Raw genomic sequence first — 15957 nt, forward strand, 5'->3', positions numbered from 1 at the left:
ACATACACACACACACAACTACACACAACCATCCATATACACACACACACACACACAACTACACACAACCATCCATATACACACACACACACCTACACACAACCATCCATATCCACATACACACACACACACACCTACACACAACCATCCATATCCACATACACACACACACACACAACCATCCATATACACATACACACACACATACCTACAGACAACCATCCATATCCACATACACACACACACCTACACACAACCATCCATATCCACATACACACACACACCTACACACAACCATCCATATCCACATACACACACACACACACACATATCCACATCCACACACACACACACACACACCTACACACAACCATCCATATACACATACACACACACACACACACAACTACACACAACCATCCATATACACATACACACACATACCTACAGACAACCATCCATATCCACATCCACACACACACACACACACACCTTCACACAACCATATCCGCATATGTTTGTTGCACAGATCTTCACATGTTGCAACTTCAATCATAACATTTAATTCCAATTCCCACTTTTTCCTTGATGTTCAAATATATTTTGTGTTTTGTCTGTTATATAAGTGGGAGACGTGGTTTTCAGTTGGAAAGCAGTTTTCTGCTATACTAATAAAATAGTCTTCCATTAAATTAGGTTGTTTTTTACAAACGGTCTGTCTTTATAGTTTGTAATATAGCGTCTCGTTTGAAGGTATCTATACAGGTTCTTTGATGGAAGTGTATATTGTTCTTGCAGCTGAGAAAATGATTTGAGTTTTGTTCCGTCAAATAATTGGTTGATGGTTTTAAGACCTTTATCAGCCCGCCGTCTAAATCCACTTTCCCATATAGAGGGAGGGAATTCTATGTTTCCTACAAGTGGCATAGCCCTTGAGAGTGAGCTGGGTCAGAGTCCTGTGAGTCCACGCTCAATACCAACCCATCTGCATATAAAGCCAACACACCGAAACATAAGAAATAGGATGTTCAGAATCAAAGTGACACACATTAAAAGTGGATGAAATTAACAGAGGAAGGAAGGAAGTAATGAAGGAAAGGAGAACAAGGAAGGATGCTGATTTGCTATCACGTGAAGTGTGACTGCTTGAACCCGTCTGTGTCTGGTTTTGGTCTGTTCAAATAAAAGTCTCATAATCCGAGTCTCATAATCCGAGTCCTGAGTCCCGTATACAGCTACCAACCCTAACCCTCTAACCCTAACCGTAACCCTAACCCTAACCTTGGTATACATATATATATATATATATATATATATATATGTTGTGTACAATGTGAAATGAATGGATCTGAAGGAGAACAAACGTTGTTCCGGTTATATCTATTGACAAGCGCTCTTGCTGCAGTTTGTCTCCATAACGGTTTATTTGTGTTTTTCCTTCCTCGTTCTAATCCGGTCGTCCGTATTCATCCCATTGTGTGCGCACAGAGGAAGACGAGGCTGTTATTGGCTGCCTGGCACGTGTGAAGGGTGTGTGTACGAGGGGGCCAAGCACATTTTTATTTAGAACCAACAAACTCTGCTTATGCCCAAAGAGGAAATAAAAACGTTGACTACCATTCATTACCTGGAAATTAAATAGCAGACCGATTCATCAAGCCTGCAAAATTATTTAATGATAATCCTCCGAGGCTTTCACAACCCAAAGCCTCAGATAAAACACATTGAGCAACACATGGGACCGGATCGGGAAATGGTGTGTTGTCTTTTTGTTTTGCTTCCAACAGAACTCTAAATTAGTTTTTATAGATATAATCACATGAAGCATTAAAAGAAAGTCTGATTTGTCCAAAGCTGCATGTGTGAGAATTAATGTGCTATTTAAATGTATTTCAGGTGAGATTTTGAATCTGCAATGTTAATACATTATTTGAAATATGTAACTTTCTTTATAGAAGTTTATGCCGTCAAGTGTCATTATCACATCTTTAAAACTAGTATAGTCCTAAAAATATTAGCTTTAGATATGATACACATCGTGGAGTTCTCTCATCAAGGCAATATGTTATATATATATACAGAAACTATTCCTGTTTTACTTTCATATATAAAGCACGGTATATGATTAGCCGCTGAAATTATTCCTCGACGTATTACTGGGAAGTGAAGTGAAACCTCCCAGAACAAATAAAAGGGCGATTCTTAAACTGGATTTTGAAGACTGTAAAGGAGTTTATGTGTCTGCTTCACAGATTCACTGCAGCGTCTTAAGTCAATCTTTCACCCTCCACTGCATGAAGGGTCAAATATTCACCCGGGGAATAAATATATATATATATATACTGAATTTGATTATAAAGTATTGAAAAAGTTGACGCAATATGTGCAAGAGATATTGAGTGATGTGTCTGATTGGTGGAGACTTTAACACAATCCTCCATCGGGATAGTGTTAGCAGCTCTTTTGCAGGAATGCACAAACAGCTCAGATATTACCGTGAAGAGAAAACGGCACCGCATGCTGCTTATTGATAAACTGTACGGCTGCCATTTCTTCCTGTTCTCACCATTTCTTCTTGTTCATGCTAGAAGATGATTTATGTCCAGAGCGTTACGGTGGAGAGGTCAGCAGATATAAAACTATGATTCAGGTCCATTTCCTTTATGCTAAAAGGTTTTGAAAATTGGCCGGAATGACAAAACTAAACATTAGAAGAGTGAGCTGGAAAGATCAGTGAGTTTCGGCACCCTGGAAATCTCTAACGGGCTCTCCTACAATACATTTTATAGCCCTATGACACCATCAAAAATAAATACAGCATCTTAACAAGATTTAGCTTGTCTCGAATAACATATTTAAGGAACACTTTCAGTGTTGACTGCGTACAATTCTTCACAAGCTTTAAATGTTTATGTTATGATGTCCATGATGAATGCTTCAAGGAGAGACGGTCGAGAGAAAGCCAGCTTCACCTCCCAGAGGATTATTACGGATGTTGAGACTTCAATAAAACACTTTTATTTCTCCGAAGGACGACCACATGATATTATTTCCTCATGTTTTCAGAAGGACACTTCCTGCAACAGGGCTGCCCTCTGGCCTCAGATCACCTCGATTCTGAAGCGTCAAACACACGATGGATGCTCCTGATCTCGCGGTTGATTACACGCCGACAAACGCGGAACTATTTATTGTTTAAAATTTTTATTTATTTATTTATTTAGAGAATAAGGGACAGTGCATATTGATTGACAGTACAATGTACATGTAAATATGCCAGATTATAGCCGGGAGGCTAGTTTCCTTGCCAGGTTGATGTAATTTAAGAATGCAAGCAGAGTGAAATGGAAAGCACACATCATCCTTCCGAAGTTCAAGGAAAAGGTTCGAGACGCATGTGTCCAAGAGATCTACTCTTCTCTCAACCTGCACACTGAAGCGAAAGGAAAAACATGTCACATGGCAATAATGTGAAACCATACGAGATAGCTTGATTTCACAAAAACAGCAAATATATATCTTTTAATTTATTTCAGCAAGTACATTTTTTGCTATAAAATGGATTCAATTACTTATTAATAATTTATTGTAAGATGTAAAATATGTTGACTCGTGAGTGTACCTTTAAAACATCTCTTAATTCAAGTATATTCAATATACAATGTAACTATATTGGCCTTGTTTGCATCTATTAATAGAGTTTTGTATCTCTGAAGATGAAATCAACACCGGCAATCCGAGCCTTAAATATTCAGCAATTAAATACAGGCTCATTTGTGGCAAAAGAACCTCCTGTGTAGAAGAAATTATTCAGTATAATTATAGTGTCATTGGGGGAAAGGAGAGTTGTAATATGGATATTCAACAGGGATTGTTGTTTTTTTTAGACACAGATAGTTTAAACTAAATTTGTCATCCTAGAAATTGTTAATGTCCCTCGTCGCCCCGGAGAGCCTCTGAAGAAGCTTTGACGTGGGATTTTCATGATCTTCTAAATGTATATAATATGGCACATCTGTCCATAATTATGAAGTTTATACTGGAGAGCGAGTTTACAGCTTTCGCACATCGATGCACAGCAGACACGTTACAGACATCAACGTTGTCGAGTTCAAAGAAACTCAGAAAATATGAAAAAACGTTTGAGCCTTTCTGTCAGGAGTCGACGATAAAACATGAAACAACCGGATATCACACTCCTGCATAACGGTGTTGGTTTGTGCACGCTGCTGCTGGAGCACACAGACGACCAGTTGTCCTCACATGAAGTGGAAGTGGACTCGTCTCCTTCACCGCCGTGGCTTCTCGAGTCCTTTTCCTTTCACGGCCGTCTGAAGGCATCGCCCGGCTGCTTACTTCATCATTCACAGTGGAAGAAGAATGAAAACATGGGCTTTGGAAATGTCTTTGTGAAGGTCAAAATCAAAGCCAGCTCATAACATGCCTCAACAGTGACAAACATGTCATCAGAAGAGATCATAAAGCATGAAATAGAAGCGTTAGCCCTATTATCCAGGGAATTGCCTCTCTGGCTTCACAAGAGGCTCGACATCACATGGAAATACATTTATATACTTCTATATGTAAAACAACAAAAACACAACTTCTTGCTCTGTATTCACTCACTGAAAATAAAAAAGTTATTATTTAAGGTTGATGTATTGCAATGATGCTTCAGGGTTTATTAATACCGGGAATCTACTGGAGTCTTATCAGACTTTTGCTGCCCGGAGATAAAAACTCGGCTCAATATTCCACTAAGTTACTCACATTACAACGGCCTCTTGCACCACAAGGTCATTTCAAGTCCCTGAAGTCTCCTTATCACCATACACGTGCAAATAAAGTTGTGTGTGTGTGTGTTCTCACAGAGACGTGCGGTTCCATAAACACTGTAAAAAAAAAACATCAATACGTTCAAGAGTTAAATGACAATCGACTCGAAGCGTTTAAATGCAATCATATTTATTTTTGTTGTCTTGCCACGTATAAAAAAAGGCTCAGATTGCAGTTGGCTCTTCACAGAAGAAGCTACATTCTTCACTAAAATGTGAAAGCGGAACATTACGCACACCTAAAGGAAAGAAGAAAAACGTCTAGTTGGAAATTATTTTTTAAAGGTATCGTCTTGTCAATCTTTGACATGATTTTTTAATTTCAAACATTGCTTTTATTACCCATTTAGGAAAATAAAGGTAAAAAAACATGGCTTTAAAAAACAGTATGACTGGTGGGATTTACAGCAAAAGGACAAATATATTAAGTGCCAACAATGTAGTATTGTTTTAAAGACAGAATACCTTGTTTAATAAATGAAACAATTAAACTATACATTTTCTGAGCTCGTCACTCAAATTGTTGGGAAATAATTATGTAAATTCATAATTAGGTAAACTTCAATGAAAAATATCTTGAATTTCTCATAAATGTCCCAAAAATCAATCTATGAAAATCAATCAATGCCAATTTGAGAAATTTCTGAAAAGAAATCTTTGTCAAAAATCCATTTTAAATTAATTTGTTAAACTACATTTAACTACATTGTAGCAGAGAACATTGAAAATACCAGTAAATGCATTTATATCCAGAATATAAATCATTGTTTGTGTATGTCAGACTTTTGCACTTAATTAGATCAAAATATTATGTAGTTAATAAATCTCATTTTGTGGAATATATTAACCAAACATTACAAACTCAAATTAAGGATTCTGTGTAAAAAAACAAAAAGTCAAAAGACAGAACAAAAAGCTTGTGTGCATATCTTCACACCTGGTTGCTCACCAATCAGCCTCCTCACTGGTCCGCAGTGTGTTCAGTGGAGCGAGGCGAGTCAAACCTCTCCATTTACCCAGAACCCCCTCTGTTCTGTGCTATATTCTGAAGCAGAGAGGGATGGGGAGGCAGAACAACAGGGGGGTCCAATCAGAGAGGACCAGCTCAGACCCAGGTCCCATTATTAAATGCAGCACTAGTGTCAAGCCTGTGTCCAGTCCATGGCCAACCCAGTCCAACTCCAGTTCAACCAGTTTAATCCCAGTAGGGGGCGCAGCAGCCCTGCTTGATGATTTCAGAATATTCCTAAAACACCTTTATTTCCTAAATCTAATTAGTGAAAAACATCTATCTTAATCAGATGCAGCCAATACAGTAAGCATGTGTCAGTTGTGTTTGCACCACTGTAGAGAAACAAAGCCGACAGCGCCACCTGAACCAGTCCAGCCGCTGGTGTTCACGGGGCCACATTAACACCACTGGTCCTCAAAAAGAAGTAAATACAACACAACGAGCAGAAAATGAGGAACAGATGAGAAAGAGAGACAACTCATTGTTCTTCACGAGGAGGCCGAGCTGCACGTGGAACATCGTGTGTTCCTGCTTACACAACTGGCGGCAGGAGAACATTTCGGGAAATGAATCCCAGTGATTCAGCGCGTCGGACACCGAGTCACATTCTGGAGAAGAAACGGAGTCTTTCTGGGATTTCACAGGCAAACCGGCCACGAAGGAAGAGAAACTCGGCATGGATCCATCCAGTGAGTGGAGACGGCATGGTGGACGAGATGGCCGAGTGAATCTCTCCCGGTCCGGGGGAGAAAGGGTGCGAGGTCAGCGGTGAGGACGGAGGAGGAAGTCAGGAAGCCAGCAGTAAGAGGACGAGGGGGAGGAGGAGAGGAGGTGAAGCGGTCCTCAGGGAGGAGCCCCTACTTCCGTGTACCGTTTCTGGAAAAGAGAAGGAAACTTTGTGAATGAAAGAGAAGGTCGGAATTTTGGTCTGCGCCGTTTTTCACCACGATGATACCGGGTCCTGGTTTAATCAAGACATACATGGGAAACGCATTTGAAATTAAAATTGAGAGACGGGCAGAAAAAAAGACTGAAAAAGAATAAATTGGGTGTGAAATCTTGCATCTCACCTTGTATTTGTTTTGAACCCTCTGATGCTGTAGTAGAAGAGAGAGGACAGAGAGAAGATTCAGATAAAGTTGAAGCGAAGAAACAAGATGCTGATTAGTCATTTTTGTTTGCTTAACTTTCTCAATAAAGCTGCTTTCTGGAACAAAGGGGAGCAAGAAACAGACAAATGACCAAGGGAAGGTATTTACCATTACTCAAAGCCTTATCCATGAGAAATGATGGACCCGAAATATGCCCCCTATGCAAATTCTCTTAAAGGTCGGATAAAAAAAGCGCTTGAGAAGCATGGCAACAGGAAAAGATAGTGTTATGGAAATTAGTACGAGTAAGAAAGATGGAGATTATACAGAGGGGGATACAGGAAATGAAAAAAGGGGGTCGAGAAAACACACGGAAATTCTAAATGACAGAGCGAAACCAAGAAGTGGACAGAAGATGAAAGAGAGCGGGGGAGATCCGAGTGAGAAAGTATGGCAGGAAAAAAAAAAAAAGGTTGGTGAGATTGAAACAAGGTCAGACAGAGAGAAAAGGGAGGGAGAGAAAGAGACGGGGGGTGGTGGGAGGGAGTTTGTGTCTGGACGTCACTTTCTCAGCAGGGGGGCGGACGAAAAGGAAATAATGGAGGGAAGGATTGTTGGGATGAAGGGATAGGGAGGAGGAGGGGGGAGCTGGCGAAGAGAAGAAGAATGGGAGAAAAATACAGGTGGTGAGAATAAAAAGCAGGACGGTTCAAACGGCTCAGAGAGGAGCCGGCGCGAAACGCCGGTGAGAGAGAAAAGGTCGGGGAGCGGGGATGAGGCGGCACAACGGCAGCCGTTATTAAATCGATACGACCTTGAACCCACCTCTGACACTGCAATCACACACACACACTCACACACACACACGGGAGAGGAAATGGGACACTGTGAGCTCATCTGCTCCCCGGTCACACGCAGAAGGAGAAAGGCTTTATTAATGAGGGCTTAGTGTCGACACACGGCCCGTCTGGAGGATCCCCGGCGTACCTACAGGTCTCCGCAGCAACACGTCGCTCCGGCAGACACGAGACACTCAATGACTCCCAGGTCCTGTGAACTAACGACCGTCGAGGGTTAACGAAGCATTAAACGGCCGCTGGGCTGGGCCGCTGGGCCGGGCCGCTGACTGAGCCGCTGACTGAGCGTCTGTGAGTCTCTGTGGATGTTCGGGGGGAGAAAATCAAAGCAGACAGGGAAGAGACATATTTGTGTATTTCTGGCTTTACCGAGCGCTGGTGTACATGGACTAAATAAAATAGGAATTTAGAATGTCTGCCATCAACCCACATTTTTTTTTTCTTCATGCTATTTAACGCCCGACGACGACTTATTACTTAGCTGTCTTTGCGTATGTTTGATTTTAATTTAAAATAAAAAACATTTGAAATACATTAAATTAATTTCTGTAAAAAGACCTGGTTTTATAACCTTAACTCATTCGTGACTTCACTGAATCTTTTATTGTGAATATTTTAAATGCGGCAAAAAGCAATAAAAATGAGAAATATATATATTTTTATTCAACTTTGAATTTACTTGGGAAGAGGAAAACAGCTTTACTGAAAAGCATTAATTAGCACACGCGTGTGTGTGTACGTGTGTGTTTGTGTGTAAGTGTACGTGTGTGTGTAACGCCATGGCAAACTCTGAAACGAAAATGTGAAATGCCTCGTGTTTACCCGGCTGTGTGTGATATGTGTGTTTTGATCCGTCCTTAATGAAATCACTTGCACAAAAAAACGACGACTGAGGACGACGAGTTTGTGTCATCGTCATCATTTCAGCCGTTTCAGTTTTGGTGAGCTCCGACACAAAATGGCGTCCGTGATGGCGTGACTGCAAGACTAGTGCCGTCTCTGCACTGCAGTCAAAAACATGCGGCACGTGTAACTGTACATGCACAGCCATGGCTAAGTGTGTGAGTGTGTGTGCGTGTGCATGCCAGTGTATGTGTGTGTGTGTCTCCAGCAGGCAGAACGCCCCTTCAGAGACAGACGGTGTTCCACCATCCCACCTCTCCTTGTATGCCGCCATTTTACACATGCAGGCGCTAATGCTAACCGACCCTGACCGACAAGACTACAAGAAATAAAACAAAATATGCGAAAGATGGAGAAAAAAACGGAAAAAAAACGCGAATGAAATAACACAAATTGACAGAAGTGGTAAATTCTCAAATTTGAGTGTGGAGTTTGTGATCCGAGAGAACTCGGCCGGGCAAGCGACGCGCGTGTGTGTGTGCGTTCGTATTGTGTCCTTGTGTGCAACGAGTTCAGAGGGTACAAAGGTACGGGGGAGAGAGAGGAGGGGGTAAAGAAGGGCAGCGATGTCAGAAGTAAAATAAAAACTAGCAGAAAAAAAGAGGAGGAAGATGGTGAAGCCCTGCAAACTGGAATGAATGCGATGGACCGCTCACAGCGGGACGATGACAGAAAAGAGAGGGAAAGAGAGGGAGAGAGAACGGAAACAATTAGAGAGAGAGGGAAGTCGGTCTGTAATGGTTTCTCACAGTGGGACGGCGGAAAAAGAGAAGGGAAGAGAGGCAGAGCGACAAGGTGAAGAAGAGGGATAAACAACAGGAGGAGTTTTAGGGAGAAGTTGCAGCGAGAAAAGAAGGTAAGGACGGAGCGAGAGGGATGCAGTCGAGGGCTTCAGACATCTGACATGACGGCATTCTGCTGAGGAGGACTGGAGCCACCACATTCTCTAGCTCCTTCGCCTCTGGCAGGAGTCGTGACACACATCACTCACTGAGAAACAGAACCAACACCTAGCACGCACTATCCTGCTTTCCACTGCTGTGAGGAACCTGACACACACACACACACACACACACACACACACACACACACGACCATCCAGATCCACCCGCACAACATTCCCACCCATCCACATTCCACATGTCTATACTTCTACATCTACACTCCAAGAGGAGGGCCCAACGAGGAGGGAGGGAAGGACCCAATAGTCAAACTAAATACACACTTACACACTTACATAGACACATACACACTTACATAGACACATACACACACACACACACACATACATAAAAACATACACACATACATAGACACATACACACTTACATAAACACATACACACTTACATAAACACATACACACACATACACACACATACACATTTACATAGACACATACACACACTTACATAGACACATAAAAACATACACTTACATAAACACACACATACACGTACATACACATAAAAACATACACTTACAGAAACACATACACACACACATACACACTTACATAAAAACATACACACATACACACTTACATAAACACATATACACACACACACAGTTACATAAAAAACATACACACTTGCATACAAGCGTCTTTGTGTACTATGAAAAGCGCAATAGAAATGTTATGTATTATTATTATACACACAGGTTGTCATGAGGCGCTCCCTGCGTCTGCATCTGTTATGCGTGGTTTGTTGTGTTCTCGGGTTAAATGAACACACACACACACACACACACACTGGAGAGGAGAGCGAGGGACTGCCGTGTGGTAGCTGACCTTGGAGCAATGACAGCCTACCTGACGGACACTTTTACTGTGGTCACTCTGTCCTTCAGACCAGTGTGAGGCAGGTGTGTGTGTGTGTGTGTGTGCTTGGGATAATTAATTCAAACACCCACAACGTGGCATCCCCACGCAGAGATACCAATTAATCCCTCGCTTTTACCCAAGAACAACAAAAGTTATAACGAGAGACAAGGAGGTGGTTTGAAGTTTAGATACAGACACGCTGGAACTGAAGGACGAGAGGCCGCCGTCACGAGGGCCCCACACACACACACACACACACAGACACACACACACACACACACACCTTTGCTGCCATGCTTACCTGTCAGATAAAAGGGAACCTGAGCAGGAAGCAACCAGAGGGTATGGAAGGTGTTACCACAGGGAACAACACAACAACAGCTGTGGTAAACCGCCACTAATGGACAGTCGAAGAGAACGCGCGAGAGAGAGAGAAAGAGAGAAAGAGAGAGAGAGACCCTCCAACTCTCCTTCATGGCCTCTCTCATCCATCTCGTTTGCTCTTCTGTCTCCGGCCTCATGTATTCTCCTCCCAACGCACTCGCCGCACAGCATGCGCCCGACAGAGATGGAGCGGAGCGAGGAGAGAGGAACCGCTGAATAACTGTGTGCTGGGTATGCAGATACAACAAAGAAGACACAGGGAAGGTGGAGGAGGAATTGGGTGGGGGTGGGGCGGAGTCAAAGGGGAGGGAGGAGGAAGTGCGAGAGACTGCCATGGATGGTGCCGAGATTAGTTTTGCTCCAGTAGCGAAAGATCATAAAAACCGAGGAAGGGAGGGAGAGAGCTGAGGAGACAGAGAGAAGGGGAGGATTAGTGCCACTTCAGGAATGACAGAAGACGAGAAAGAAAGAGCGGGAGGAGTGGAAGACAACGAGAGGGAGATCCTGACATTTAGTCGGGATTAGTTTTGGTAAAGGAACAGGATGAGAAGGAGAGAAGAAGAAAAGCAGAAAAAAGAGAAAAGGAAACAGTAGATGGAAGGATGTGAATCTTTCTTGGTGGAAGTCTTTCTCATGTAAAGTAATGGGCTTTCACGGTAAAGTGAAGTGAGTGTGTGCATGCGTCGTCCAGGTGATTCCATACATTGAGATTATTTCCAGCTCAGATAGGTTGATGGGGGAATACTGTCAGTGTTACGATCTCAGACACTTAGGAAGTAGGACCCAATTGCACGACCCGGGAGACAGAGATAAAGTATTTGTAAGTACTTTATTTTTCGGTTCTGCAGTGAACAAAATGAAAGCGCTCACGTAGTGAGGGATCAAAAACTTTTCAAGAGCCCAACATAACCCGACCTGATCATGGCAAAAGACCAGGCGAACTGACAAGGAACACTGGGAGACAGGGGAATTTAAGCACATGGTAACAAGACACAGGTGGGACCAATCAGGGAGGGCTGACACTGATGAGCATAGGAGACAGGTGTGATGACAGGTGAAAACAATCAGGAAGCCTGGAATGAGAGAAAGCGAACATAAATGACATGAACCTCTCTAGCATATCTGTCGGTGCACAACAGTACCCCCCCCTCTAGGGCCAACTCCTGATGGCCCAGGCTGATTGTAAAAGTCGTGGATAAGAGTCTTGTCCACGATAAATGAAGCAGCTATCCAGCTTCTAGCCTCAGGACCGTAACCCTTCCAGTCTACCAGGAATTGCTTGCCCCTCCCCCTATTACGGACCTCCAGTAGCTTACGGACCTTGTAAACGCCACCCCTTCAAAGAACTGGGGCGGTGGAGGGGCTTGAGGCGGGAACAAGTGTGCTCTCACACACCGCTTGATTTTACTAACGTGAAACGCTGGGTGCACTCTCAAGGTCCTGGGAGTTGCAAGCGCATCGACGCCGGGTTGATGACTCTGGACACTGGAAACGGACCCACAAATCTCGGAGCCAGTTTCTTTGAGGCGACATGGAGTGGTAAGTCTTTGGTAGAGAGCCAAACCTTTTGGCCTGGACTGTAGGAGGGAGCGACCCTGCGATGAACGTCCGCAACAGCCTTCATCCGAGCTGAACTGGAGAAGAGACTGGCGAGCACCAGCCCAAACTCTGCGACAACGCCTGATCATGGCATGTGCCGATGGAACCATCACCTCTTCCTCATTGTTAGGAAAAGTGGAGGCTGGAAACCATTGACACAATGGAATGGAGAGAGACCTGTGGCCGCCGTGGAAGGGTATTGTGGGCAACCTCGACCCATGTGAGGTGGTCACCCAGGTGGTCTGGTTCCGGGAGACGAGACAACGAGCGTAGTCTCTAGTTCTTGGTTCAGACGCCCGACTGTCCATTTGACTGAGGGTGATATCCTGATGACAGGCTGACGGTGGCACCTATGAGTCGACAAAACTCTTTCCAGAAGGCGGAAATGAATTGTGGACCCTGTCGGAAACAATGTCATTAGGGAATCCATGGATCCTGAACACGTGATTCATCATGACCTCTGCGGTGACTTTGGCAGAGGGAAGCTTGGTCAATGGGATGAAGTGAGCCATCTTTGAAAATCGATCAACCACTGTTAGAACCGTAGTCTTGCCTCTGGATGAGGGAAATCCTGTCACAAAATCCATCGAAATGTGTGACCAAGGACGATGGGGAATCGGCAGCGGCTGGAGCAAGCCCATCTTAACTTGAGATGAGGTCTTATTACACGCACACACCGGACAAGCCGCTACATACTCGGCCACATTTTTCTTCATGGATGGCCACCAGAAACGTTGTTGAATCCTGAACATTGTTCTTGCTACTCCCGGATGGCACGAAAGCACAGATGAGTGAGCCCAGTGGATGACCTTGGAGTGAAGAGCCTCAGGAACAAACAGCAGATTGTTGGGACACTCGCTAGGCGCTGGATTCATGACATTTGCCTCTTTAACATCTGACTCCACTTGCCAGGAAAAGGCTCCGATCACCCGGTTAAGTGGAAGGATGGTCTTGGGCTCTACCGCAAGTGGTTCGGGATCGTAAAGACGAGACAAAGCATCGGGTTTTTGATTCTGAGACCCGGGACTAAAAGAGAGTGTGAAGTTGAATCTACTAAAGAAAAGTGTCCACCTGGCCTGACGGGAGTTGAGACGCTTAGCCTTTCTTATATATTCTAGATTCTTGTGATCTGTCCAGACTAAAGACGGTTGCTCTGCACCCTCTAGCCAGTGTCTCCATTCCTCGAGGGCAGCTTTTACAGCTAACAATTCCTTGTTTCCCACGCCATAATTCCGCCTGCCGTTGTCAACTTCCGCGACAGGTAAGCACATGGATGCATCTTGTTGTCTTCTGCAGAACGTTGAGACAGTACTCCTCCAATTCCCTCATTGGAAGCATCCACCTCGACCATAAACTGGCGCTGGGGATCTGGAATGGTGAGTATGGGAGCTGAGGTGAATCTATCTCTGAGAAGTTTGAAAGCAAGATCCGCCTGGGGGGTCCACTTGAAGGGAACCTTAGGAGAAGTCAGAACATGCAGAGGAGCAGCAACAGAACTGAAATACATAATAAACTTCCTATAGAAGTTAGCAAATACTAGGAACTGCTGAACCTTTTTCCTGGAGTCTGGTGTGGGCCACTGGGATACTGCACTGACTTTCGAGGATCCATTTGGATATGATTAGGTGAGACTATGTATCCTAAGAAAGACACCTCTTCTGTGTGGAACTCGCACTTCTCTGCCTTGACATATAGCCGATTATCCAGTAGTTTCTGCAAATCTAGGGGGACATGGTTAACATGAGATGTAGGGTCTGGGGAGAAAATCAGTATGTCATCCAGATACACAAACACTGAAATATTCAAGAATTCCGCAAAACCTCATTCACAAAAGCTTGGAACACAGCCGGTGCATTGCACAGTCCAAAAGGCATTACCAAGTACTCATAGTGACCATTCTGAGTGTTGAATCCAGTCTTCCACTCATCCCCTTGTTTTATTCTAACCAAGTGATATGCATTTCTTAAATCCAACTTGGTGAATATCTTGGCCGATTGAAGCAGTTCAAAAGCAGATGACATGAGTGGCAGAGGATAGCGGTTCTTCACCGTAATGTCATTTAGTGGACTGTAGTCTATGCAAGGTCTCAGAGACCCGCCTTTCTTTCCCACAAAGAATCCCGCCCGGCTGGAGACGATGAAGGACGGATAATCCCTGATTTGAGTGAAGAGGAGATGTATTCATCCATTGCTGTTCTCTCAGGTCTCGAAATCGAGTAAAGTCTCCCTTGGGAATGGGGGCTCCTGTAAGAGATCAATGGGACAGTCAAAATCTCGGTGAGGAGGTAGCGACAAGGCTTTAGACTTGTTAAACGCTTCTTTAAATCATGGTAACAGGAAGGTACCTTGTGTAGATCAGGATAGTCAGGGTGATCTATAATGATCCTACTAGAGTCTGTTGGTGCATTAACAGGTTGCGAAAGTTTACACCTGCCCTTACAATCCTCTCCCCATTCCTTAACTTTCCTGAAGGCCAGTCTATGTGGGGATTGTGGATCTTCATCCAAGGAAACCCCAAAATAATCGGGTGCTGAGTCGACTCAAAAATATGAAATTGCATGCTCGGTATGGTCCTTATTTATAGTAATCCGTATGGGCTCAGTGCAATGGGTAATGTGAACAACAAGCGGCCGCCAAGGCACTGGCACTAACAGGATGAGATAGCGGACAGTTTTTATTTTTAGCTGTTTGACTAGGCCCCAGTCTATAAGGCTTTCGTCAGCCCCTGAGTCTATTAACACACCCTGGTCAATGGTCTGATTGTTAATACAAATGTCTACCTGAGTAACAGGTCGAGGAGGGAAGTCTGCGGAAACTTGCTCACCAGCGCCTCCTTTGACTGGTGAGCACGATCCTCTCCCGGCATGAAGCGAGTTGATGACCCGGCTGGCCGCAGTAGAAACAGCAACCCTCCAGACGGCGCTGCCTCTCCTCCAGAGAAAGCCTGGTTCTTCCAAGCTGCATGGGTTCACCGGAGTCATTCGGAAGTGTAGTCCTCTGATGGTCCGGTAACATGAGCTGGAAATCCTCCGCTGGCGGCGCGACCCTCCGAGGCGAATTCTGGAAGCTGGGAATAACATCTCGGTTGCGCCGACGCCCTCTCTCTTTCGAAGACGGTTATCGATCCGGATGGCTACAGCGATGAGGGATTCCAGATCCCGGGTGTTCCAGTGGAGCCAGCTGGTCCTTTATCGGTTCCGAAAGTCCTGTCATGAAGGCGTCACGAAGAGCCGGAACATTCCATCCGCTGTCCGCTGCTGCTGTACGAAACTCGATGGCATAATCAACCACCTGACGGTTGAGCTGACGTATTTGAAACAGTCTTCTGCTGGCCTCCGTAGCAGGCGATGAGTGGTCAAAAATGCGCCTCATAGTCTCTATGAAATAAGCCAATGAGTAACATAGTTCGGTGTCTCTAGACCATTCTGCAGTAGCCCAGGCTGCAGCTCTTCC

General features: G+C 44.2%; 1 protein-coding gene across 7 annotated transcripts in view; it reads right to left on the reverse strand.

Moving 5' to 3' along the window:
- Nucleotides 1-3197: 3197 nt before the first annotated feature.
- si:dkey-246i14.3 (ephrin A4) overlaps nucleotides 3198-15957 on the reverse strand; it is a 38536-nt gene continuing 25776 nt past the window's right edge. For 3 of the 7 annotated variants that reach the window (XM_056443911.1, XM_056443912.1, XM_056443908.1), the window contains exons 4-5: nucleotides 6918-6944; nucleotides 4944-6723 (exon numbers count right to left, since the gene is read on the reverse strand). In XM_056443911.1, the coding sequence (XP_056299886.1) occupies nucleotides 6635-6723; nucleotides 6918-6944 (116 nt within the window). In that variant the 3' untranslated portion in view covers nucleotides 4944-6634. Of the gene's footprint in view, nucleotides 4893-4943; nucleotides 6724-6917; nucleotides 6945-15957 lie in introns of those variants that run through there. The other 4 variants (XR_008835411.1, XR_008835412.1, XR_008835410.1 and 1 more) reach the window with 4 other exon arrangements.

Source organism: Pseudoliparis swirei, chromosome 22, assembly GCF_029220125.1.
Source record: "Pseudoliparis swirei isolate HS2019 ecotype Mariana Trench chromosome 22, NWPU_hadal_v1, whole genome shotgun sequence".
Classification (NCBI taxonomy): domain Eukaryota; kingdom Metazoa; phylum Chordata; class Actinopteri; order Perciformes; family Liparidae; genus Pseudoliparis; species Pseudoliparis swirei.